Source organism: Macrotis lagotis, chromosome 1, assembly GCF_037893015.1.
Source record: "Macrotis lagotis isolate mMagLag1 chromosome 1, bilby.v1.9.chrom.fasta, whole genome shotgun sequence".
NCBI classification, from domain to species: Eukaryota; Metazoa; Chordata; class Mammalia; order Peramelemorphia; family Peramelidae; genus Macrotis; species Macrotis lagotis.
This window is the reverse complement of record NC_133658.1, coordinates 217602675-217629543: the sequence shown is the minus strand read 5'-3', so window position 1 is coordinate 217629543 and position 26869 is coordinate 217602675. Positions and strand designations below refer to the sequence as shown.

The 26869-nt window shown below is 36.1% G+C and overlaps 1 protein-coding gene across 5 annotated transcripts in view; it reads right to left on the bottom strand.

Annotated features, from left to right (window-relative positions):
• ASAP2 (ArfGAP with SH3 domain, ankyrin repeat and PH domain 2) overlaps positions 1 to 26869 on the bottom strand; it is a 326404-nt gene that overhangs the window by 85254 nt on the left and 214281 nt on the right. For all 5 annotated transcript variants that reach the window (XM_074209626.1, XM_074209625.1, XM_074209628.1 and 2 more), the window contains 5 exons: positions 22276 to 22361; positions 17138 to 17213; positions 16614 to 16700; positions 4846 to 4949; positions 4682 to 4751 (listed from right to left, as the gene is read on the bottom strand). In XM_074209626.1, coding sequence (XP_074065727.1) covers positions 4682 to 4751; positions 4846 to 4949; positions 16614 to 16700; positions 17138 to 17213; positions 22276 to 22361 — 423 coding nt within the window. The remainder of the gene's footprint in view (positions 1 to 4681; positions 4752 to 4845; positions 4950 to 16613; positions 16701 to 17137; positions 17214 to 22275; positions 22362 to 26869) is intronic.

The window sequence follows — 26869 nt, the reverse complement described above, 5'->3', positions numbered from 1 at the left end:
CCAGGAGAGTCTCCCCATAGCCTATGCTGTAGGTTCTCCAGAAGTAGTGGTGAGGACTACTTGTGTTGTCTCAGCTGGTTTCAACATTTCCTTTATTTTCTCTAAGGCAGGTTCCTAAAAAATATTAGGATATTGAGCTTGAAGGGCTTTAGGGTCCTATCCAGACAAACCTCTGCATTTTACCAGATGAGGAAGTTGATATTTGCCCTAAGATAATTGAGATTTATGTCTTCAGATTCCAACTTTTTTTTTTAAGTGTTCTGTAAACATTCTTTGTACCTTTAGGTATTATTATCTGGAGCGTCACTATGAAGATCTTTGAACTTCCTCATAATTCAGATAAACCAGATTCATGGTGTTTCTTTACAAGTCAATGTCTATCAACATCCATAAAAAATGAAGACACTGTTCTACAGTGAAGTGATCCCTACCCTACTGTTCAACATCATGATATTTTTTAGTATGTGTTTAGTATCTGTGAAAACTGTCCTTCCTAATACCTACTAGATTGCAGGACACTAAATGCTCATGGGGGTTCTGAATATATTAGACTGCTGCTAAACCAAAAGAGGTATATCATTTACACAGGTATTCCCCTCCTGTGGTGCAGCAGACAACTCATCTATGCCTCACATCCTCTCTGATGTGGGTTCATATTGTCTCATAAATCCTTTATTGATGACTCACCCAACATGCTGGGAGCAGCCTTCTTCTAGGACATCTAATATTTTATAGCTATCAGCACATCACTTAGGCTTCCCATCTGTTCTTATCCCTTGCTCAGTCCACCTTCTGAACATATCTCTTCTAGATAATCTGGTCTAAACAAATTCTTGCTTACAAATTATCTGGTAAACCTGTAATTTTGCTTCTTTGGAAATTGTGGTGTTTCATGAATTACTTCCACAGATCATTAGGAGAATGTTGATGTTAAAATATGAAATGTAATCTAAAAAGGACCTATGTTGGGAAAAGTAACGAGGGAATGGATGGTAGTACCTTATTAAATATGGACCAATTATGGATGGCTTCATTGGCTGGAAAAATGTTTTGACTATACATATGATGGTCATTGTATAAACTTTATACAATATAAAAATATTTGCATTTTAAAGTAATTTAATTTTAATTTAAAATAATTTAAATTTTAAATAGAATTTTCCATTAGCCACCGATACAATTACCAAACTATATTCTCCATCTTTTGGTTCACAAAATAATTTTTCACTCTTTATAGAAAAAATGCCTCATTAAATTAAATATTTAGTTTAAGAAAAATCATTTAAAAAATACTTCTGGACATAATTACAAACCCTGGTCAAAGAGCTCTCAATAAAGCTTAGTCCTAGTTAGGGAGTCTATTTATGTGATAAAACTAGTCATAAAGAATTAAAGCCCATGGGATTAGAATTAGGAAGAAGGATCATATATTAAAAAAAAAATAAAGCCAGTTATGCAAGGTAAGAGAATGTAAAGTTGATGAGCCTTTTTTTTTGTCTCTGATCATTAAGAATGTCTCATTATTACTAATATCACAGAAAAGGTCAGGCAGGAGAACACTGGTAATCTATACCTTTATAACTTACTTTTAAATCTCTCTCAGAATAAAACTCAAATTTCCTTTCACATTCTTCCTGAACCTACCACCAACTCAGTTCTGGAAATGAGCAATGAGAATTATTTGACCCTAGAGCAAAGTCATATGGTTACTATAAAAAAAGACTAAGCATCACTTCTTTTCAGCAAGGGGAAAACAGAATTATTAGGTTTAACCTACAGGGAACTCCAAATTTGAGCTTTAATATACACTGGTGGGCATCAGTATTCTTCAGCTAGTTAGAGAAGGTGAGGGAAACCAATTATTTAAGTCTAAGTTACTTGCCAGCTTATAAGAACCCCCCCCCAAAACATCACAAATATAGTTTTATTCCTTCTCTTAAATAACTGATTTGCAGCTGTGTCCCAGATCCTACTCCTGGGTACACTACTACCAGCTGCACTGGAAAACAGTCCTCTTTCCTGACTGTAAATTAATACATGAAGGAGATATCATATGTGCAATACACATAAACATACAAAAAAAGAACACCCAAACTCTAAAAGACACTCTTCCTTCCACAGCCCTGATCAACCTGATTCACCTCCTGCAACATCTGACTACCTAAGATCGCACACTGAGGAGGGAGGTGAGTTTGTGTTTTCCAGCAAACACAGGATGTTGAGGTAAATAGCACGTATGGGGAGAAAGAAAAAGAACTCAATGACTGTCAGATTATCCTCTGCACTTCTCCTGGCAAAGAAGGAGTCAGACAGATCTTATAATGAAGAAATTACAATCTGCATTCTCATCTTTGGCATGCCATAGCTGGTTCAATTTGTTCAATCCAGAAGCTGCTAGAGGCACAGCCAGAGCTCCCTACCAAACCTACAGAGGGGCCACGTGTTCACAGAGTAGGGGAATCCCTAGAGAGCATTTCCCCTCCAAAGACAAAGCACTGATTAAAATGCAAATTGTATGACAATCTGAGTTGTCGGCTTCCTACTGATTCAGGTTACATTTATGTGAGCAGCTAGCAACTGGGGCATCACAACAAAATTTTAAAAGAATTCAAACCATCTTCTGATGAAACTCAAGCAAAGGGCAATGATGTCTAAAAAGATCTCATGTACCTAGAAAAAGGAGACAATCAGTATATTCACACAATTCAGGACCTTGTTTTTACTTGAACTGTGAAAGGATAATCATTTATTAGCTTAATCTAAGATCCAGAGCTTTGATAATACCTTTCATAATTATAAGAAAATGCTGAATGAGCAAGAATCAACACTCTCCAAATAGGCATGAAATGAAAGTCTGTTGTTATTCTTTGATAGGCTCTTTGTAGAATTCAGTAGGTTTAAGTTCAAATAAACAGATACAAAAAGAAGTATAAACAGAACTCAAATGAATTCATTCCTTTAGTGTATTCTCAAATACCTTCTTATACACCTCTAGACACTGTCTACCACACAAAAACAACAGAAAATCCCTGCTTCTCTCCTATGTTCAAAATTGCCCACCTATACAGGATTTAATAGCAGAATTAGCTAGAGAAACCAAATAATGTTCTAATCTCTAGAGTTATTCTTCAGATGATGATGGGTCACCCTTTGTTCAAATCCTTCAATGAAAGGCTGGAATGCCATTTAGAAGGTATGCTATAGACAGGATTCTTGCTTGGGTAGATGTTGAATTACAAGGTTTCTGAGATCACTTCTCTGATATATATCTGGGAGAGTTGGAGACTGAACTAGTAAGTCAGAAAGCCAAGGAGCTGATTTGGGTTGGATATATATATTATTTGGTGCACCCAAGCTGATTACTCTGTAGTTAAGATTTCTAGAGTCCCAACAACTTGAAAGAAAATTTTAATCCCCTTCTCACCAAAGGGAGCACTTAGGAAATAAATAACCACAAGAAAAATTAGAAAAAAAAAAAGGGACAAAATCAAGGAATAAAGAAGAGTCCTCCCATGTTGAGAAAATTGTCATATATATCAGCTGAGAAACTTGTTAGGAAGAGAGGCAACTAAGCAGAAGCCTTCAAAGCAAAGAGTTTACGCAATCAAGGTCACTGATAACATCAACCAAGAAATGGTCATCTTGGCTCCTTCAGGATAATTTAGTTCGATGTGGTATTTCTAGAGTCCCCAGATAGGGACAAAAAACACACAACTTGAGGCTACCTCCATCTTCTAACCAGAATTTTAAAAAAAGGTGGTCTCTGCCACACATGGACTTCCTCAGAAAGTCTCCTTAAAATATCCTTAAGACAGTTCTGGAGCTGACTGAAGAACCTTGCTCTGGCTTCCATAACTGGGTTTCCTCCTTTGTAAGTCACCATGAAATACCACATGAAAACAGACATAAGGAGTAACATATTTCCCTTTCACTGTAAAAGGGAATGTAGTAGCTCAGATGTTGTCATACACTAAAGGGGGGGGCAAAAACTCAAAGAACCTTTCCCCCTCCAATACTGAAGTCCTCTCTTTTTTGTTCACCAGTTTGTGACTTAACTGGTATGGGGAACTCTCATTTGGGACACTCATTCTACCAAGGAAGATCTTTAAGTACTCTATGGCATCTAAGTGGCACAGTAGATGAGTGCTGGGTCTTAAGTTGGGAAGATTGGGGTTCAAATCTGGGGTCAGACACCTACTAGCTATATGGCTGGGCAAATCAGTTTGCCTCAGTTTCTCATCTATAAAATGGGAATGACAGAACCTACTTTGTAGGGTTGCTGTGAAGATCAAATGAAAGCATATTTGTAAAATGATTAGCATAGTTATACTAGGTCTATACTAGGCATTATATTAATGTTAGACTTTGTTACTATTATTGCAATTACTCTGCTTATTCATCTCAGAGAGCTATCTAGAACACCGAGCAGTTTAGTGATTTATCCAGGGATATATAGCTAGTAAGATTCAAAGACAAGGCTTGGATGCACATCTTCCTGATTCTGAAGTCAATTCTCTATCCTTTATACCATGTTGTCCCTTCAGTTTTATCACTCTAAAAAAAATAAGTAATGTAAGATTAATTGCCCTCCTCACCCCCTGCCCCAGCACATTTCAGTCCTATAAATACACATATGCTTATATGAGAGAACATAATTTTTTTCTGGTGGGGAAGTACTTACAGTACCATGAGATATTGTCAGAAAACCATTTTTAACTGAGCATTTCCTTTTTTGCCATACTTTTCTGATCCTGTTTTAAAAAAAAAAAACCAGCATAAAAAGTCTCAAATTTAATACAAAATGCAAAAATCACAAAAACTATTCTTACAAAATATTTGACTCACCCATCACTTTTTTTATAGAGATTACCATTTCGTTCAGTCCCATGTTCTTTATTTCCCTGAGGCTGGTGTAAACTATAGGTTGTACTTTGCCGAATTTGTGAGTCCTAAAGAATGGTGGAAAAAATCATTGATTAATAGGTAACTAAAAACAAAAGAAACCTCAGATATCATGTATTGCAACCCCTTCAACAATTTTAATCCTTGCCCAATTATTTATTTTTAATTGGATAGATTCCCTTTCTACAAAAGCAAATAACTTTTCCCTCTTACCCCATGAAACACCAATTTAGACCAAAGATATTTCATTTCATATTTTTTTTAAAAAGTAAAAGAAGATGGCAGTTCATTCTGAGATAGAACAAAATTTCATTAGGCTTCCATCTCCCCCATCGTTGCCCCATTATGAGTAAAGAGTCCCCAAAATCAATAGTATTCAAGGTAAAGTTAGATGACTGATCAAGTACATTTTAATAATGCTGAAGTTCTATCCACAAGGTAAATGGAGAATCGGGGGCAAGGAATTTCACTTTAAACTAGAAATCAAACTCAGATTTCATGTTTCATTTAATTGAATACAGTCAAGATTTAGAAGGGCTTCTTTGGGGAGTGGGGCAGGCAATCAGTTTGGGAGGAATACAAGGTCAGTCAGATGAGAACACATTACATAAATTTGTAGTGACTCTAGTCAGCATAATTAAGTAATTTCTTCCAGTTTCTGTACTGCTAATAATTCAGCATCAATTAAGAGAGCTCACTAAAAATATTATGCTTGAGTTCCTCAAATCACTTTTATAGATATAGTTGATAAAGGCATGGCTAGACAATGTGAGGAAAATACATGTAGGTTTTATTAGCTTGTAAGATCAGTATGAATTAACAATGTTAACTGGTCAACTAGATAAGAAAACTAAGAAAAAAACAAACAGATTTGAAATACAACTGAAGGTCTCTTTATGGGCTATATTCAATTCACTTTCTCAAGTATAAATTAGCATAATATATACCCAAAGGCACCAAGTAGAGGAGGGAACAGAATGACACTGGGCTAGTAACAGAAGATAAGTTCTGGAGATGAATTTTGAAAATGAAAAGAGATTAAAAGGAAGGAGAACAGAGGACATTCTGAAGATGACTATTAAATGTGTGGTGCACAGAGGAAATATGAAGAAGCTGTTGTTAGGAATATGAATCTAAACGGAGGCCACAGAAGGAAGTGATAAGGAATTAGATGAATGGCAAAAATAAGTAAATTGACAAAGTCCTGGATGGCAGGCTGAGATTGGATTTAATCCAAAAGTACTAAGGCATCATTGTTTGTTTTGAAACAAGCTAGTGTCTAATAAATATGCTGGCTGCTGTGTAGAGGGCAGACTTGAGTGGGAAGAGATAAGTATGAAAAGTAGGGAAGTGGCCCCTACAAAGCTTAAAGAAGTTGTGTTGAAATAATTGGCAGAATTTGGCAATTCTACAGAATTTTCACCTCTTGTATCCCTTGCTCACCCCCCCTTCTTTCTTATTACTCCATACCAAACCCCAAACCAATGACTTTTTCATTCTCCACCTCCCAAGTCCTACTCCCATGCTGATAAATGGAACTGAAGAAACCACTAAATTCTGCAAATTTATGTCATCTACTTTCAACTGGAACACTCTGCAGCAGACTTCACATTCTATTCCTCCAAAAATGACTGCCTGTACTACTCAAAGCAGCTCAAGTTTTTCCTAGGACTTCTTTCCCCTTTTCCCTCAGTCAAAAAACCTACATCATCCTTCACTAGGAATGTGTGAGGCCATTCCTGAGAACTCCATTTCTCCCCTCCACCAAATCTCACATCATTCATATCCCCTCCCCCTCTAACTCCTTCCTCACAACTACCTCCAATGAAGCAGTCTTTCTCTTTACCAAAGCTGAGCCCTCTATATACACTTTTTTTTCCCCTCCATACACTCTTGATCTCATCCCCTCCCACTATCTAGCAGATTGGCCCTTGCTAGGATCCCTTTTTCTTCTCTTCTTCCAGATTCATCTTTTCTTAACTCCCGCAAACTGGGTACAGGCCTTGACCACCTTGCCCTTAGACTGTTACAATAGCTTCTGGTTAGCATTCTTCCCTCAAGTCTCTCCCCCAATCTCATCCATTATTTATTCAGTTAACAAAGTGATTTCCCTAAATCCTAGGTCTGACCCCCTGTCCTCTGGCATTAAGGCTCTTTATGACCTGACCATTTCTACCTTGCCAGAATTCTTAATACTTTTTTTCTATATAAGTTCTGGAGCTAACATTGGTCTAGTCTACCTGCTGCTCCTCATCCAAATCTCCTTTTCTTGGCATCATGGCAACAAGTTGTTATCTATGTCTGAAATCATTTCTTCCCTCATCCCCAAAATTGTTTTTTTTTTAATTTTGAATTTTTTTTACCATTTCCTCCCAATCTTGCTTCCCTCCCCTCACCCTCACAGAAGGCAGTCTACTAGGTCTTTACATGGTTTCCATGGTATACACTGATCTAAGTTGAATGTGATGAGATAGAAATCATATCCCTAAGGAAGAAAATAAAGTACTGTGCCTGATTGTTGCACTAATGGAATGGGCAAGTCCATCAAGGATGGTCATCACCCCCATGTTATTGCCAGGGTGTACAATGTTCCTCCTCTGGTTCTGCTCATCTTGCTCAGCATCAGTCCATGCAAATCTTTCTGGGCTTCCCTGAATTCCCATCCCTCCTGGTTTCTAATAGAACAATAGTGTTCCATCACATAAAATATACCAGTTTGTTAAGCCATTCCCCAATTGAAGGACATTCACTTAATTTTCAATTCTTTGCACCACAAACAGGGCTGCTGTGAATATTTTTGTATGTGATTTTTTTAGTACATTACTAAAATATTCTTGTTTAAGAGTAAACATAATACCCCTCCCCCCAAAAATATAGAACCTCATGAGAAATAAAGGAAAGGGAAAAAATGTGTTTCAGTCTGTGTTTTGATACCATCAGCTCTGTCTCAGGTGGATCACATTCTTTATGATAAGTCTGTCATAAAAGCTACTTCCATATTTTTGCACTGTTGCTTTTGCTGATTGCAATTCCCTTCATCCATTCCTCTGCACTACCATATATTACATTTTTCTCTCTCCTTTCACTCTGTCCCTCTTCTAAAATGACTGAGTAGCACAGTGGACTGATCACTGGCCCTGGGGCCAAGAGACCCCGAGCCACATACCACCCCTGAGACTCAGCAACCACCTGGCCTTATGGTCCCAGATAGGCCACCCAATCCCAGCCCCTTGCAAGAAGTAAAAAAGAAAATGTGTTATATCTGACTGTTCTCTCCTATGATCTACTCTCTCCTCTATCACCCACATCCTCCCTTCCCCTTTTCCCCTTCTTTCCTTTTTAGTCTAGATGTCTATTCCCTACTGTGTATGCAGTTTCCTCTTTGAGCCATTTCTGATAATCCCCCAAATTCTTAAGTTGCCTTGGATTCATTCAAAATAAGTTCAGATTCTATTTTCTCCAGGAGGCCTTTTAGATTTACCCAGAATATCAGAAGGGTGGTAGTACTGGTGTAGACAGTAACAACTTACGCTTTTAATTTTAATTCTTTCTAGATTAGACATGTAATTTCATTGGTGCAAGAAATTTCTAGCGTCTACTAGTGCAGATCTGCCCCTACATTGTAAATCAGACCCTGAGAAAATAGTTTTGACTACTGATTAAATGACAGGTCTATGGATGTACATTCAGTGTGGTTCACAGGCAAGACTAGAACCTAGGTCTACCAGGTTCAAGGTCAGCTTCCTAACCATTACACTAGGCAGCCTCTTATTAGCTTATATTTCAATACCATTTATAGAATATATTTCACATGCCAACCCAATCAGATAAAATAAATATTACTCCATTACCCTAGGAGAAATAATTATTAACTAACCCAATTTTAATATTGGGGAGATTCAGGACTTTTCCCCTCTATTTCCTATAATGACACTGTATTTAACATTCTCTTCAGTCTTGTTCAGATCCCACTTAATTGGGGAAGCCCATAATATTCCTCTCAGGCTTGGGCCGGGGGTGGGAGTGGGGGAGTTGGGATAGATTCTTTGTCTAGATTGTCTGAGGCTGGGGGTGGTCTGGAAGTAATAGTGGCATAATCAATGTCATGGTTCCACTGCTGCATTAGAAAAGACTCACCTCTCTTTAAAATATTAATTCTTTTCGTTAATTGTTAACAATCTGGGTAATGGGAATACCCACTATTCAAAGGGCCTCTAAGCATCAAGAGGCCACCTCTATCCATTTTTGGTTTACAAGAGAAAGCCAAATTGACCATGATTTTATTCATTTATTCACTACTCAAAATTAATAAAATGACTAATTACCCAGAAATGATTTCTCTTGAATTTTTCCTACATCACAATACTAATGAGAAAACACTGAGACTATAACTTGCCAAAAATCACAGAATTATAAATTGTCAGAGGGGGGGATTTAATTACAGTTCTCCTGGCTCTGAGGCCAGCATTGTGAGAGGTAGCTGAGCAGTATAGAGCAGAAACAAGATAAGCTCAAGTTCTGATATGTTAAAGTTGCAAAACATTACACATAGGCATGCAGATAAAGATACATTAAATGTACCTGGAGATGAAGGACAAATGGACCCTGAATATTGCCCTAAACAGATTTTTAAAAAATATTCTTTGATTCAATACAAGTAAAGTCCTATAATCTTCTGGATATTGTTCAATCTCAGCAAGAATCTCCAGCACTATGAACTGATGCTGAGTGAGATGAGCAGAACCAGAAAAACACTGTACACCCTAACAGCAACATGGGAGTGATGTTCAACCTTGAAGGACTTGCTCATTCCATCAGTGCAACAATCAGGAATAATTTTGGGCTGTCTGCAAAGGAGAGTGCCATCTGTATCCAGATAAGGAGCTGTGGAGTTTGAACAAAGTGCAAGGACTATTCCCCTTAATTTAGGAAAAAAAAAAAAAACCAGATATCTTATTGTCTGATCTTGTTACCTCTTAGACTTCTCTTTAAGGATATGATTTCTCTCTCATCACACTCAATTTGGATCAAGGTACAACATGGAAACAAAGTAAAGACTGACAGAGTGCTTTCTGTGGGGGGGTGGGGGAGGGAAGCAAGATTGGGGGAAAATTGTAAAACTCAAATAATATCTTTAATAAAAATAAATTAAAAGAAAAGAATCTCCAGCACTGAATCTAGAAAATATGCCAATACCACTACAGAGAACAAGCAAAATGAAAAGTCTTCTCTTCATCTTAGAATTTAAATTGTGCTGAGGAAATAATTATCCTAGACATAAAGTCAGTGAATTTATCATCTGATGACAGTCTGAATAAGGAGAATCTTCTCCATTTCTATGAAAAGCTTATTTAGTAGCTATGTTTCTAAGAGGACAAACCTACTTCTAAAGAAATAGGTTTGGTCCCTGCTCTCTGATACCCACCATCTCTGAAACTGAAAATTAGGACATGTCCTATCAAGTACCACTGGGAATAAGTATACTGGAAAAGGGTATGGAAAAATGATGCTCACCTAAATGAATTCCTGAGAATGTCTAAGAATAAACCTGTCAAAAGGATAAATCAAAGATCCGAAAAGTGAGTCTACTGATTTAATAAAAACCCACACAAAAATAAGTGGCGATATTCCATGGCCCAGCCTTGCTAAATGTGTACATGCTAAAGATATTAACTGATACCACTTATAGACCTTCTGATAGGTCTAAAAAAAACTTCATCTCAGAATGGTGATCCCTAAGGACAAGAACTAAGGAGGAAATCAAAATAATTTTTTTCTATTTTAAATCTTACATTTATTGAATCAGTTAAAAAGTAAGCCACTAAGCTAACTGTGGGGGGTACAAATAAAGTCTCTGCTCTCAGAGAGTTCCAAAGGGGTGATAACTTATAAATAATTACACTGAATGAGGCCAACGTATCCTTTTAAATTTTAATTGCTTTAAGTAGAGCATCATTTTTTTTTAATCCCACAAAACTCTCAACCTACCTTTCTCCTGATTATTCCTGCTGAAGGGGTCTATTCTAACCTGGAGACATACCAATATTATCTTCTTTTCCACATGATAAAATAAATTGTCACATACTTTCCTTCCCATATTTTTCTATATAAATATTCCACTCTTTCATAAGACTCAAAAATAATTTCCTGACTGACAATTACAGGAAATAGAATCATGAAACAAGGCAACAGTCTCTTTATTCATGGAATCGAGTAATCTGCTATGGTCAAAGTTGTCTTGAGCTCTTCACTGTCTTCATTTATTTTTCCCCCAAACAAATCAGAATCATGCAGTGATAAACTTTGAATAAATCAAGAGACTGGTCACCAGAAGATGAAAAACTTTTAAGTTGAAAGCAGGGGTTCTTAACCTTTTTGTGTTATGGACCCCTTTAGTAGTCTGGTGATGCATAAAATAAAATTCTTAGGATTACAAATTTTATTAAAATAGTTATCTTTATAAACAAAGTTATAGACTCCAGTTTAAAAACCCTTAGATTTTACAGGATTTTAGTCGAAATAGCATCTTACTATATAAAAATGTTAGGGATTTTTAAAGCACCTCAGTAGGATCTGATAATATTCTATAAATACTGCCAAGGCAAGACACTTTAATATCATAGATTTTGAAACCGAAAAGGATTTTCGAAGTCAGAAGACTCAATCCCATTATTTTTACTAAGAATGCATGGTTATCAGGGGCAGCTAGGTGTCACAGTGGATAGAGTACCAGTCCTGGAGTCAGGAGTACTTGAGTTCAAATCTGACCTCAGACACTTAATAATTACCTAGCTGTGTGGCCTTGGGCAAGCCACTTAACCCCATTGCCTTGCAAAAAAAATAAAAAAAAAAGACTGCATGGTTATCCAACTTGCAGATGATACATAGATGAGGAGAACTAACACAATGGATGACAATTAAAAATCACCTAGAGAGGATAGAGCAATTAGGGCAAATGAAATAAGACCAACTGCAACAGGGATAAATATTTTCCTCCTTATTGACACCATTTTCTTTGCCTAGTCCAGTAGCTCTTTATCTTTTTTGTGTGGGTCATGGATCTTTTGACAGTCTGGTGATGCCTAGTGAGTCCTTCTCTAAATAATGTTTTTACATGCATAAAATGAAATGCACTATATGAAGAAGGAAACCGATTATATTGAAAAAGTTTTAAAAAAGTTTTCTAAGAAGGCAGTTTTTGAACTCTAGGGATTTCTGTGGGTAGTGGAATCATACTACAAAGGGAGAATAAAAAAACTGGCAACTTATCTCGTAGATTTTTTTTTGAGGTGAAGGGGGGGATACTATTTTCTTGACTCCCCCTTGGACTTGTCTAACTGTGACATCCCCCTTCTTTGTCTAGGGCTTTGTCCTGTTCCCCTTTTCACACTGTACTTCCTTAATTGGTGACCTTATCAGTTCTTAAGGGTTTAATTACTGTGTTTATGTAGATAAGCCCTAGGTTACCAGTCTTAGTCTCTTTCCTAAATTCCAGTCCCACAAATTCTAATTATCTGGAGGACATTTCAACCTTGATGTCAAATTTTATTTAAGGCAATGGGGTTAAGTGACTTGCCTGAAGTCACACAGCTAGGCAATTAAGTACATGAGGGTGGATTTGAACTCAAGTTCTCCTGACTCCAGAACCAGTGCTCTTATCCACTGTACCACCTAGCTGCCCTCAACCTTGATGTCTTATAGGAATCTCAAATTCAAAATGTTTGGACTCTTGCCTATCCCATCATTGTCACCCTATCACCTCTGCCCTGGACCCACAGCTTCCTTATTGGCTCCATGTGACTTGGGTTTTCCCCATTGTAACCCATCTTCCACTCAAAATGATTTTTGTATTAAACTTCATCAATTTCCTATTGTCTCCAATATCAAGTAGAAAGTCCTCTGATCAACATTTAGAGGTCTTTGTGCTCTAATTCAAGGTCAGGGTTATCAATTATGGCTGTATGTCAAGTATAGTCTTATTCAATCTGTTTTAAACCATCCAAACAAAGATGGGGTGAAATAGGGAAATAACAAAAGAAATAAGGAAATAAATAATAACAATGCAAGCTAAGTTTACACTGTGATTAGAGATGAGAGAAATGGGAAAACAACTTGCTAGTCAGGAAGCTCATTCTAAAATCTGTAACATTTATTTTCAATTAGGTCACTGAAAAGTAATTCGAGGTACAATTTTTCAAAACTACCAATCCCAACAACGGTGGGATTTTTTCAATATATTAAGTAGTCAGTTGGAGAAGGAGGAAGACAGGTGTAGTAAGAAATATTTGACTACCTATGTGCTCACTGGGGCAGATGGAGAAGTGGGGAAATTTAAAAATAAACATGGAAGATAGGGTGAATATGCTGGTAAATTTTTTTTGCTTCTCTGTAAAGCTGGAAATAGTAAGCAATGTGAAAACAGTCCCATGCTCCCAAACCTCCTAACAGTATTCAAACAAAGCAAACACAGACCCTGCACTGTGCCCAGAGGGCTGACAAACCTTTGAGTTGGCTGTTTTGATTGTTTTTTTTTTTTAACTTGATGCTTTTCTTAGCTGTGCTCCGTCTTCCATGCAAAAACAAAAGCTTCTCTCCTAATAACTCAGTGAACAGCCACTCTGGGATGCTAGAGGCGTCTTTCCTGGCCTCAACATTTAATTTTCGATGTACATTTTTGTTTTCATTTTTCCCAGATCTCAAATTCTTTTGCTTTTTTTCCATTTCCCTCTGATGTTTGGAATTGTCACAGCACGTATTTTTTAGGTTGTGAGGAAACCACTCTGGGTATGTGTGTGCATGTATTTTGACATTTCCACAACCATGTTACTATATGTATTGCTCTATACTATGGTCTGGGAGAAGACGATGCAAGGATGAATTAAGACACAACCGTCATCAAGGAATTTATAATCTAATAGGAGCAATGAAACATGGATGGAGATAAGTAAAATAACAATAACTAACATTTATATAGAGTTTGAAGGTATATAAAGTGCTTTAATATGCTATATTAAAGATACTGCTATATTAAAAATATGCTATATATGAGAAGGTTAGGATTAGTGCTAGGGCTTGAAAGATGAGGAATTCAACAGGCTTTGATAGAGGTAGAAAATATAGGAATACAGAATGTAATGAGCAAAATGCAAAGAAAAGAAAGTCTAAATTATGCTTAGAAAACGGAAAATATACTGTTCAATCTGCCCAGAACAGGTGTTAAGGGTCACTAAATCATACTTAAGGATCCATGGGGACAGCTTATTAATGTAGCTTTCAAATGTATTATAATTTATATTTTATTGCATTTTTAGTTATCTGGTTAAAATTTTTCAATTACACTTCAATTTACTTCAGGCCATACTTTAGAGAATACATGGCTGACATCTCTGGCCTGGAGCCAGGGTGGAAAGTGTGAGGTGATACTGCAAAGGTAGGTTTTGGGTCAGGTTGTAAAGGGCATTAAATGTCAAACTGAGGTTGGGCTTTATTTGGCAGGCGATGAGGAAACTGAGGAAACTTTTTGAACAAGGAGGTAACCTAATGAAAACTATTTTATAATTGTTTAAGTTTATAACAGTTTAGCTTGCTATGGGAGCACTATGAATGATAAGGTTAGAAAGGGAGCTGGTAGGTAGTACACAAACTAGGAGACTACCAATAATTTAGACACAAGGAGGTAAAGAGCCTAATTTGGGAAAGAATGCAGAAGGGAAGTGCTCCCAAATTAAAAAAGAAACCAATACTCATAGCTGACTCTCACACAAGCAGTGTGAAGGAGACAGTACACACATAAATAAATGGGAGCAGAATGTGACATAGTTGCTGAAACCATTCATGAACTATCAGGATGTAGGACACAAGGCCTAGAAGGCAAAACCATAAGATCTGTGTCCCTGAAGTCCAATCTCCTTGTATGATGCTCCACAGAGGGCCCCAAAGTACTAACATACTGAACCAAACAAGACTCTCTTTTCAATAGTCACTGAAAATAACTCACAGAGGAATTTGCTCTGTAGAAAGACTGATCACCAGGACAAAAATACACATTAACTCATTCACAAAAATACAGTTCTTCCTGTGAATGTTTACGACAGCTTCTCAGTGTACTGAAACCAGGAAAATACACATTTCCATACACAATGGACAAAAAAATCCAGGAAATTTCACTAAGTAGCTAAACCAAGGAACTGGATTTAATTTATTTCCAACATCAGAAGGAAAATGGCAGTGTTCCAGACTGCATTTTGAATATGCAACTTAAAACGACAAATTATGAGCTCTGGAAGCTCCTAGTGGCAAAAGGGACATTAATTTCACTGTTTATGGTGAAGTGGGAGTACCCAGAGTCTCTGTCTTCTATTCAAGATTATGTGGATATAAAAGGAAATAAAGGGTCACAAATTTAAGCTGCTTCCACACCCAGGGAAAATCCAGTTTCTTGATGTTCAAGCAAGGAACATGCAAAATACTTCAATTTAATAGAATTCTAAACTACTTACTCTCCTAGACTTCGGTCACAAAAGGCAAATGCATTTTCAGGAGAAAAAATAACAATATTCAGTTATAAGACAAGAATATAATAATAAAATCTTTATACTGGGCTTTATGTTACTACTAAATTACTAACATATTAACATGAACCTATTTCCTAAAATCTATTAGGCACAGGTTAAAATATTTTATATAGTTCGAAACAAATATATAAAGCTAAAAAGCAGTATATTCTTGGAAAGGTGATAGCTTAACACTGCACTAGATTTTATTACAAAAACTGTCTGCAAAAATATCTTAAAAAGTCAAGTCTAACTAGTCCAAGTCCTGAGTGCTGGTTATATTAACAATCAGTGATATCACTTTTTATAGGAAATAATAGCTGGGAGGCACCTTAGAATGAAGCCCTCATTTGACAGATAAGAAAAATAAAACTTAGAAAAACAGTGACTTGTCTAAGTTTAATGTTAATTCTAAAAAGCCAAACTTTAAGTTTAATATTCTATCATACTATGACATACCTTCCCTAAATGTATTATTTGGAGAGACTTTAGGTTTTCAGCCATTCTGATTTATGGCTTGGAAGACATGACTTTTTTAAAACCCCTTTTTAATTTATGGACCTATATTCTTATGTATATAAGGAGTCAAAAAGATGAAAATATTAATATTTTAGCTCAGAAAATAATGTCTTTTCCTGTGCGACATAGAACAATTATAGAAATGCAGAGCCACCAAGAATAATTCTTGGGTCCACTGCCCATGCAGCTGATCTACAGAGATTTACAAGGTACTACTAGAGCCATGAACACAGATGGGAAATAGACAACTCTTACTGACTTTTTTCACACTGGGTTGAGATATAAAGTGAAAGAACAATCCAGTAATTTTGGTATAGTGTAGCCAAAGGATTGGGGTGCTAATAATCAGGACCTTAAAAAATAGCAATATAATTGCTTCTATAAGAGTTATGGGCTGGTAGAGCTAAAAGGTGGCACTTACTCATTCCAACCTCTTCCAATTTACAGGTGAGGAAACTGAGGTATCAAGAGAGTAAAGTACCAAGAACACTTCGGTAATAAATAAGAGAACAAGGATGTGAAACCAGGTTCATGACCCCAAGAACAGTGATCTTTTCACAATTATACCACTTTATTACTCAAAGCTATTTAGAAATAAACCAAAAGAACCATAGATCCTACAAAATTAAATCTCCTCACCTCTTTTTGTTCAACCTGGAGTGCTGATTTTAAAATATCTCGTAGCTGTATTAATTGCTTCCTTTCTTCATCCTGGGCCTGTTTGATCTAAGTTACATGAAAAAAAACAAAACATGGAAAAAGGAAAACCTATATTAAAAACAAAGAAAGCAAAACAACGATAAGGTAATATGTAGGAATATGAAGGAATTGACACCCACATTAAGTGGTGTTAGAAGAAAATTGCTCAACACAAGTAGCATAGTTTTGAAACTGTTGAATTTATGATATATTTTGAGAAAAAAGTAAGCTGTATGGAATAGAAATATATAATTTCATGTTATCACCTTTTTATGTTCTACTTTATATAAAGAATTGCTTTTTTTTTTTTACTTCTGTTCAATCCAGAATGACATAAAAATAAATTAAGGGGGTTTCTGATAGAATAATATGGAAATTCAATACAGAGTAATAACATTTTGAGTAAAAATATTTCTTTAATTATAAAAATCATTTAAATACAAGTGTGGGAGGTCACATCTTACTATGTGAAGATCCGTTGAAAGAGTTTCAATTGAGGGTTTGAGGGTTTCAACAGCTTTCAATCCATCCTGGAAGAAACTTGAAAAAGAAAAGACCAATTCACAAGGGAAAAGACAATGTAGCAACATTTTCAAGGCTAATACAGAAAGGAGAAAAAAGCTACTTTAAGGAAAGGGACTGAGGTTCCTATAATTACAAAGAAATTAAAAAAAGATGAAAAAGATCTCAAACTTTTGAGCAAATGAGAATTGGGTGGCACTTGCAAAATTAGGTTAGGCAAACAAAATCTCTTTTTCTGATTCTAAGGAACTACATTAAACTTGAAGAAAAAAATGGTCAATGGATTTTGTTATAATTATTTTTGGTACCATCTAAAAGTTCTTCTTTGTCTGCAAAATACAATGGGAAATATGACTCTATGGAAAAAAGTGGTTGTGAAGGATTATTAACTAAAGGTTTCTGGTTGATTGATCTCCTGACATGAAAGAACCCAAACCTAAAAACAAAGTAAAAGGAAAAAGAACGGGGAGATGGGGGGAAGGTGATAAAGGGGGGAAGGGAGAGGGAGGATATAAACTAAAGAGACTTACTGGAAGACAGTAGACTATATTGATAAGAAGCGAGGATGAGTAAAAAAAAATGAAAACCAGTGAAGAATAGAGATATACTACTAGCCATAGAGCTGAAGGAATACCAAGATGAGCCAAAGGAATTAGAAAACTCAGTTTCAGAAAATAATCAAATGTCCAAGTACATTAATCATTTTAACCCCCCCCCCCCACCAGAAATGATGTTCATAAGTTTAGCACTAAAATTGCTCATGGAAAACAAAGGAAAACACCTAGAAGGACTAAGTTATCAAAAATAACATGAAGTTCTCTCCATTAATGTCCTCTTTTCATGGTAGGGAGGTAACTCTTAGTTCTCTAAGATGGTATACACATTCTAACATGTTCTACATCAACACAAAAGAGTACCATCTTGGGTATGGACTAGCATGTGAATAGTCAGAGGAAAAGCCTTGCTTAGTGCACATAGGTTCATTTATAGGTTAATTCCAGGGTAATGAATTTTGGTTACACCAACGTAAAGACCATCTACTAAGGAAGAGATGGATGTACTCACTGGAAGCAGTCTTCAAGAGTAAGCAAAATCATAGATCCTTGAAATAGTACAGTATTTAAGCAGTACACTGAAGTGGTGAGATGCTGGACTCATATCAATGAGGTATGTTTAGTCATTTCTGACTCTTCTGGGACCTCATTTGGATTTTTCTCAGCAAAGATATGGGAAGTTGGTCATTTCAGGGTCACCCAATCAGGAAGTATCTGAGGCTAGACTGAACTCAGGCCTGCCACTCTTATCAACTTCACCACCTAGCTGCCCTCAGAGCCAGGAGGCAGGACTTCAATTCCAGGCTCTGAAACAGTGAGGACTCAGAACAGATCACTGTAATCCACCTTTGCTATAATCTCCTCGTTTGTAAAATAGAAATACTACAGCTTTACTATTTGGTTCAAAGGAGTGTTGTGAGTAAAACAATTTGTAAATTAGAAAAGCAGGAAGAAGACGATGCTCAGGACGAGTTGATGATTCAGATGGAGATGATGGTATTGAACAAAAATAATATTAGCAGGGGCAGCTAGGTGGTGCAGTGGATAGAGCACCAGCCCTGGAGTCAGGAGTACCTGAGTTCAATTCTGGCCTCAGACACTTAATAATTACCTAGCTGTGTGGCCTTGGGCAAGTCACTTAACCCCACTGCCTTGCAAAAACTAAAATAATAATAATAATAATAATAATAGCAGCAGAGTTTTAATACTTCACAATGATTCTAAAAAAATTCTGTGCATATCAACTGAGGGGACTAAAGGAAGGAAAATTTTTTATAAAAATTGCTTCTTTACTGGCTCTTGGGTAAACTGCCTTCTAAGAGGATCGCATGCACAAGCATTTTTGTGCAGAAAATATCTATTTCTTTGTACTTCCTAACCCTGCATGGAGATGCCTCCCTCCACAAATCAAGCACCATTAAAATATAAGGTTGTGAAAACAAAGAAGCTCAGAAAGGAGAAAAGGGAAAAAGCAGCTAAAATCATGGGGATCAGCCTATTACAAATTTCAGAATCTTTAGGACCAGACTGTCAAGGGTGCTAAAGTTGGAGTGTTTCACCCTTTGGCTAGAAGTTCCAAGTTTAAGGGAATTATGGGTATGAATTAATAACTAGCCATTAATAGACCAATTTCAACCCCTGGTAACCTCAGTGCAGAAATATCCCTGGGGAAAGTAGAGCTCCAAGAATCTGTGCAACCTAGCAACCCTCTTGATAGTGAGAAAGTCCTACAAGAATATTTGGTAGCGTTTAAGAAAAAAGCCATTTCCTCAGAATGTTTTTTCCCTAAAGATGTACTCAATGCCAATACCAGTAAAAATGGTTTGACAACATAAAAATTATTCATATTAGGTGACAAATATTTTTCATTTTTATTACTATAGTAGTAGCTACGCTTATATAGTGTGTACAATGTGCAACAACACTGAACAATTATCTCATTAGATACTGACAACAACCCTGGGAAATATGCGCTATTATATATCCCAGTTTTATAGTTAAGGAAACTGAGGCTGAGAGAGGTAAAGTGACTTGCCCAAAATCACATGCTCAATCTGGATTTCTACATCTAGTTTTCCTGACTCTAGACTGTGCCATCTTGCTGCTGTTTCTATAATTTAACAAAGTCAACAGAATGCTAAACATGATTTTGAATACCAACTCTAACACTTACTAGGTATGTAAATGCCACCTTCTACATGATCCTACCCTCTCCACATAAGCTAGCACTTCCCCCCCCCCCAAAAAAAAAATTACCTTGAATTTACTTTGTACATGTTAGTATGTACCATGTCTTTCCCATAACAGGCTGTACATTCCCTGAGTGAGGGTTTATTTCATGTTTGTCTTATTCCCTAGGCCTAGCACAATCCCTGATAAACACATGCTTATTGATTAATACATGACCAAGTCACTATGACTTTGGAGAACTTCAGTTTTATTATCTACAAAATGGGGGTGACCACCAGTATCTAATGTGTACTTAAAAAATATGTTGAATTGAATCATCATTACCCCTCAAAAATGTCAAAGGTTTTCCTAGATTTCAGTGAGCTAAACTAGTGCCATTATTCTCATCTTCTATCCAAAGAAATAGTGACTTTAACAAACATAAATACTGGGTTTTTTCCCCCCTACTCTAAATATTTCCTGGCCTTTTGTATCAAGTTCTTAGTTTTTCCATTTTTTTATGTCCTCAGGATTAAGTCTCAAACTTTCTAGAAAATTTACTACCCCTAAGTACTTAATCCTTTTTTAATTTAAAAAAAATATCACTCCCAATTCTAGATTTCTGGAGAGAGCAGACATCCAAGTTTCATCAGTAAAAGTCACAGAATTATATGATCTAAGAGGGTTTGAATATAATTTTGGAATTCCAAATGTCTCTAAAGACAAAAAAAAAGACAAGAAATGATGGTGATGATGATGAGACTTTTATCTTCCCCTCAGTCTACACCTCTACTTCTTCACCTACATCATCTGAGATCGATATAACCTTTATGTATATACGACAGAAAGTACTAAGGGTCACTATTCTTTTGTAGAATCATTACTTCTATATTTTGTTCTAAAAGAACAAGTATTCAGTTCCTCTGAGTGATTCTGGAGAGCATAATGAATAAGTACATTCTGACAATTTGAGGTCTATGTTTTTAAAAGGTCAATGAGGTTATCCTGTACTAAAGTACCTCTCTAATGCCTCATCATAGCACAGAAACCTGGACTCTAAGAGTGATGTCAGCTTTGTCAGGTCCTAGAAGGTTGGAAAGGCTTCAAGGTAGTTCAATTGTAATTATGGATCTGGAATCAGAAAGACTAGAATTCAATTCAGATACCTATTAGCTGTCATCCTGTACTCTGCCTAAATTTCATCATCTATAAAATGATCATAATTATCATCTTACCTCCTCTTCCCAGAGTTACTGAGATAAAAATGAGATATTTATAAAGAGCTTTGCAAACCTTAAAATGCTATGCTATTATTGTTATTATTTGCAAGACTAACAAAGGTCTGCATGTGCTGATCAATCTATGAATAAGAAAGCTTCATCATTAGAATGTTGGCCACAAAAATAAATTCAAGAACTCAAGAAGGTATAGAGAAAGTTGTAATCTATTTCAATGGCCCACACTGATGAATTTTTTTTTAAAATAAGAAGTAAAATTATGGCCATAAAATGTCAACTTTCTTTTTCAATTGACCAAAAAAAAGAAGCAACTGTTGCTATCCAAATAACCAACTGAATAAATTAAAAAATTAGGAAAACTCATAATAATCACTGAGAAATAAAACAGTAACAATGAAGAGATTCTCTTCCTAAATTTCTCCTGTGAAGTAAAATGGCAGTTACCCTGAAGCTAAGAATATAGCTTTGTGTGAAATTATTTTGCTTTAAATATGCTCCAGGATGCTAATGTTTTCTATGCTCAGGTTAGTTTGTTTCTCAAACTTGGAGTCTTCCACCTCAGTAAAATCAATTCTTACTAATCACACCTCTCATTGCTATTTAACCTTGACTGAATTTTAGTAAAGGAAAAAACTTAGAAAAAGTAAATTATCAAGCTCCTTCTTTTTTTCTTTAATTTTTGAAAGATAATGGAGTTAAATGACCTGCCCAAAGCCACACAACTAGGTCAAATCTGAGCTCAGATCCTCCTAATTCCAGAGCTGGTGCTCTATCTATTGCACTACCTAGCTGCCTCTCAATTCTTTCTATATGCAGTCAATTTTGTTAATCACACTGATAGTGGCATATTTCATAGGTCTGTAACTCAATTTTATTTTAATTTAACGTCAAACCATCATTTAATATTTAACACCAAAGCAACATAAATTCAACTATTGGAACAAAATACTCTAACCCCCCAAATAAAGAAAAAACAAAAGTATCCTACACAAAAATAAGAAAAATTTATTCTAAATGAGGGTCATAAAATTTAGTAGACTTCTTTTCCATATTAAAATACCAATAAAAGATAAATAAAAGATAAATTTTTAAGTATAAATACAAGAAAGAAAAACTTACTTGCACTGTGCATGAAAATATTTGATCAAGTTCTGAAGTAAATCAACTCCCTTTTTAATCTTGATTTCATTAACCTTTAGTAGGTACTGTTAAAAAAGAAAGAATAATTTATAGGATTAAGCAGGTTAACTAAAAAGCAAAGTGTGTCAATATAATACCAAATAGTCTAAATTCCATAATAGTAGGAATCATATCCTTTATTCATTTTTTATCTCTGCCAAATGTGAATCATGCATTTATAGATATAAATTTTATTTTGAAAATTTAAATGAAGTCATCATTTCTATATCAGAACATTTAATTCAATTCAAACAGTCATTAGGTCCCTCTACTACGTGCTATAGTATTTTGAACTATGTTAAAAGCTAAGACTATGCTAGAGATGTATCAGAGGATGCATGATAGAGGTGAAAGAGGATAGATTTTAAGCCAGGAGAAGTAGTTACAAATTCTAGCCTTTCTCCTTAGTAGGGAAAAGCCGTTTCTAAATTTATAAATTTCCTCATGTATAAAACGAGAATAATACTTGCACTACCCACCTCACAGGATTATTGTAGAGAAAATGCTATGTAAATATCAGCTGGGTACGAGAGTGCATTAGATTGGGGAGTCAGGAAGACCTGACTTCAAATCTCGTACTAGCTGTGTAACCCTTGGCAAGTCACTTAACTTCTCTTAGGTTTCCTCATCTGTAAAATGAGAATAATAAGAGCATCTACCTCCCAAGACTGCTGTTGAGGATCATATGAGATAATATTTATAAGGCACTTTGCTATATAAATGATAACTATTATTATTATGCCAATGCTATAGAAGTGTATGCTGCTGTTTTATATATGTGTGTGTGTGTGTGTATGTGTGTGTGTGTGTGTGTATATGTATGTATATATACACATACACACTGGGGATCACAAAGCAGTGATTCTTAATCTCTGAGAAAATGTGATATTTTACAGTTATCTATCAGATTCCATGACAATGCTCTGTCCTTCTCAAAACAAATAATTTTTGTTTAAATCACTTCATTGAATTGTTTGGGAAAATACTGCAATAGTTGCTTTAACAACCAGTCACCAGGGCTATCAAATCAAACCAAACCAAACCAAACATCCACTAAGCTTGGAAATGAATAGTCTAATCCAGCTAGAACAATAAAATATCTTTTCATTAAAACAAAAAGAAATCAAAACACTAATACTTTAAAAAATATACATGTCAACTAAATAACAATTCATTTCTTCCACTGAACCCTTTAAATGCCTTCTCCATCTGATTATTTTTTTTTTTCAAAAAAATTTTTAATTAACATTTTATTTGTTTTCCAATTATATACAACAGTAGTATCTACCTATCATTTTTTGTAATGTTTTGAATTTTACAATTTCACCCCTGCCCCGAAGGCTGTCTGATAGTCTATATTATTTCCAAATAAACATAACCCCCCTCCCCCAAGAAGTTGAGAAACCTCAAGAATTGAGAGAGAGGGAAAAAATATATACTTCAGTCAGTGTTCAGTGTTCAGATTCCAATGGCTCTGTCTCTGGGGTGAGTTGTTTTCTTTATCATAAGTCCACCAGAGAAGTTGCTTCAATATTTTTCCCACAGTTGCTATTACTAGCTGTACCTCCACTCTATTCCTCCCCACTCTCATTGATTCTATTCCCTCTTTCATTCTGGCCCTGTCCAAAAGTGTGTTGAATCTGAGTATCCTCTCCTTCGATCTTCCCTTTCTTCTATCACCTATCCCCCTCCATTCCCCCTTATCCTATCCCTAATCATTTTTCTCTAGGGTAAGATAGATTTCTTCACCCTATTAAGTGTGTATGTTATTTCCTCTCTGAACCATTACTGATGAGAATGAAGGCTCACTCATTCCCCCTTGCCACTCCATTGAAAAAGCTTTTTCTTGACTCTTATGTGAAATTTCTTAGCTTCTTCTTCATCTCTTCCATTCCTCCCAGTACTTTCCTTTATCACCCATTGACTCCATCTTTTTACTTTATTATACCCTTATATTCTACTCCTTTCTATGTCCTGTCTATATATGCTCCTTCTAACAGCTCTTATGAGAAAGTTCACATAAGTTATAAATATCTTCTTCCCATGCAGGAATACAAACAGTTCAATATCATTAAGTTCCTCATAGTTAGTCCTTCTCTTCCACACCCACTAAGGTTCACTAGAGTCTTGTTTAGCTCTTGTTGTTTCAATAGGAAAGTTACTTTTCATTGAAAGTCCATCTTTTCCCCTGAAAGAGGATGTTCAGTTTTGCTGGGTAGTTGATTCTCAGTTGTAAACCAAGATCTTTTGCCTTCCAGAATATCATATTCCAATCCCTACAAGCCCTTAATGTAGATGCTGCCAGATCCCGTCTAATCCTGACTATGGAGCCTCAGTAGTTGAATTGTTTGTTTCTAGCAGCTTTTAGAGTTTTCTCTTTGATTTAGGAGTTTTGGAATTTGGCAATAATATTCCTGGAAGTTTTTCTTTTGGATTCTTTCAGGAGGTGACTGGCAAATTCTCAATTTCTATTTTACCCTCTGCTTCTAGGATCTCAGGGCAATTTTGCTGTATTATTTCTTGAAAAATGAAGTCTAGGCTCTTTTCCTGGTTGTGGCTTTCAGATAGCCTAATAATTTTTAAATTATTTCTTCTGGAACTGTTTTTGAGGTTAGTTGCTTTTCCAATGAGATATTTCACATTTTCTTCTAATTTGTGACTTTTTTGGAAGTTTTATTTCTTCCTGATTTCTTGCAAAGTCATCAGCTTCCTTTAGTTCCATTCTGCATTTGAAGGATATCTGAAGGATATATTTTCTTCAGAGAGCTTTTTTTATTTTCTTTTCCAGCTGGCCAATTCTGCTTTTTAAGGCATTCTTCTTCTCATTTGCCTTTTGTTTTGCTTTTTTCCATTAGGTCCAAACTGGTTTTTGACATATTATTTTCTTCAGTATTTTTTTTTTGTATATATTTCACCAAGATGTTATGTTAATTTGGTTTTCATGATTTTTCTGCATCACTCTCATTTCTCCCCCACCTCCCTTAATTGCTTTTCAAAGTCTTTTTTTTGAGCTCATCCATAGTCTGAGTCCATTTTCTATTTCTCTTGGAGGTTTTGGACATAGAAGGTTTGATTGTGTCGTCATCTGAGTACGTGTTTTGATCTTCCATGGGACTAAAGTAATTCTCTATGGTCAGATTCTTCTTTTCTATTGTTTACTCATTTCCTCAGACCAAGACTAATTTACAGCACTTCCAAGGCTTTGGGTTTTTTTTTTTGGGGGGGCCACCCCTCTGGGACCTTTATTTCTCCAAGGTCTTATGCTGTCTTGCCTGTGCTTTGATATGTAGATGGTCCCCATACTTCCCTCTGCCCTGGAGCTATAAGGAGGGATCCAGCTTGGCTACTTAGTATCCAGACTGCAACCTGGATCTGAGTGTAGGCTAGCAGCAGAGTCCTACTCCAAGGGAGAGTAGAGAAATCGCTTCAGTCTTCCCTGATCCCCCTTACTGTCTCTGGGGGTGCAGGTTGCTTCCTCCAGATTCTCGCTGCAGATTCTGTGGCCACTGCTCTACACTCATTCTGGTGTAGCAGAGTTCTCTCACTGCCCAGTCAAGCTGCTGCTGGTGATTCCTGGGCTGGGCTGGCCTGAGCTGCAGCTGTGGCTTATTTTTTTCCAACGCCAGGTCCTGGTAAAACACACCTTTCCCACAGAACTTCTAAGTTATCTTGGACAGGGAAAATAAATCACTCAGTCTTTCTGTGGGTTCTGTCCCTCTAAATTTTGGCCAGTCATAATTTGTTGGCTTTTGAGGGGAAGGAGTTCCCAGGAAATGCTGCCTTCATGCCGCCATCTTGGCTCCTCCCCTGATTATTTTTTCTGTTGTTTTTTTCATTTACTCTCTAGCCAATTGTTCTAATTTCACTTTGCTTGGCATTATCATATAAATATTTTCCTCAATTTCCATATAGTTTTCATTTTTTGGTCATTTTATATAGGCCACTAATAATTCTTTATGTTGTGTTATTACAATTTGCTGTCATTCTTCAATCATTGTGCATATTTCCAGATTTTCATTAATATAAAGCTTCTCCAGATATTTTTCTACATATACAACTTTATTTAATGATATCCCTAGGGTATAATCTACCTAGTGGAATCATGACCTTCCTTTGGTGGAGCTCTCCTGAGAAAAAAGTCTTTAGGATCAACTTCTAGGATGGACCTTTATTGTTTCATGCTTGCAATGGTCAGTGAGTTCTTTACATCTTAATTTCAACAAAAGAGGCTAAAAAGATCATCAGATTTGGAATCAGAGAAGCTGGGCTTAAATATCTGTTCCATTACTTACTACTTGTGATCTTGGCCAAAGTATACACCCCTCTGAATTTCATCTGAAATTTAGTCTTGATTCAGTTTAGACCCATTCCAACATAATATCCTTGGATCCTAGACTATTTAGGTAATGTAAGCTTGTTACATAAAGTATATATGATTAAAAGGAAAATCTGACATTTATAATAGTACTTGATTTTTTTTTTTTTGGCAAGGCAATGGGGGTTAAGTGGCTTGCCCAAGGCCACACACGTAATT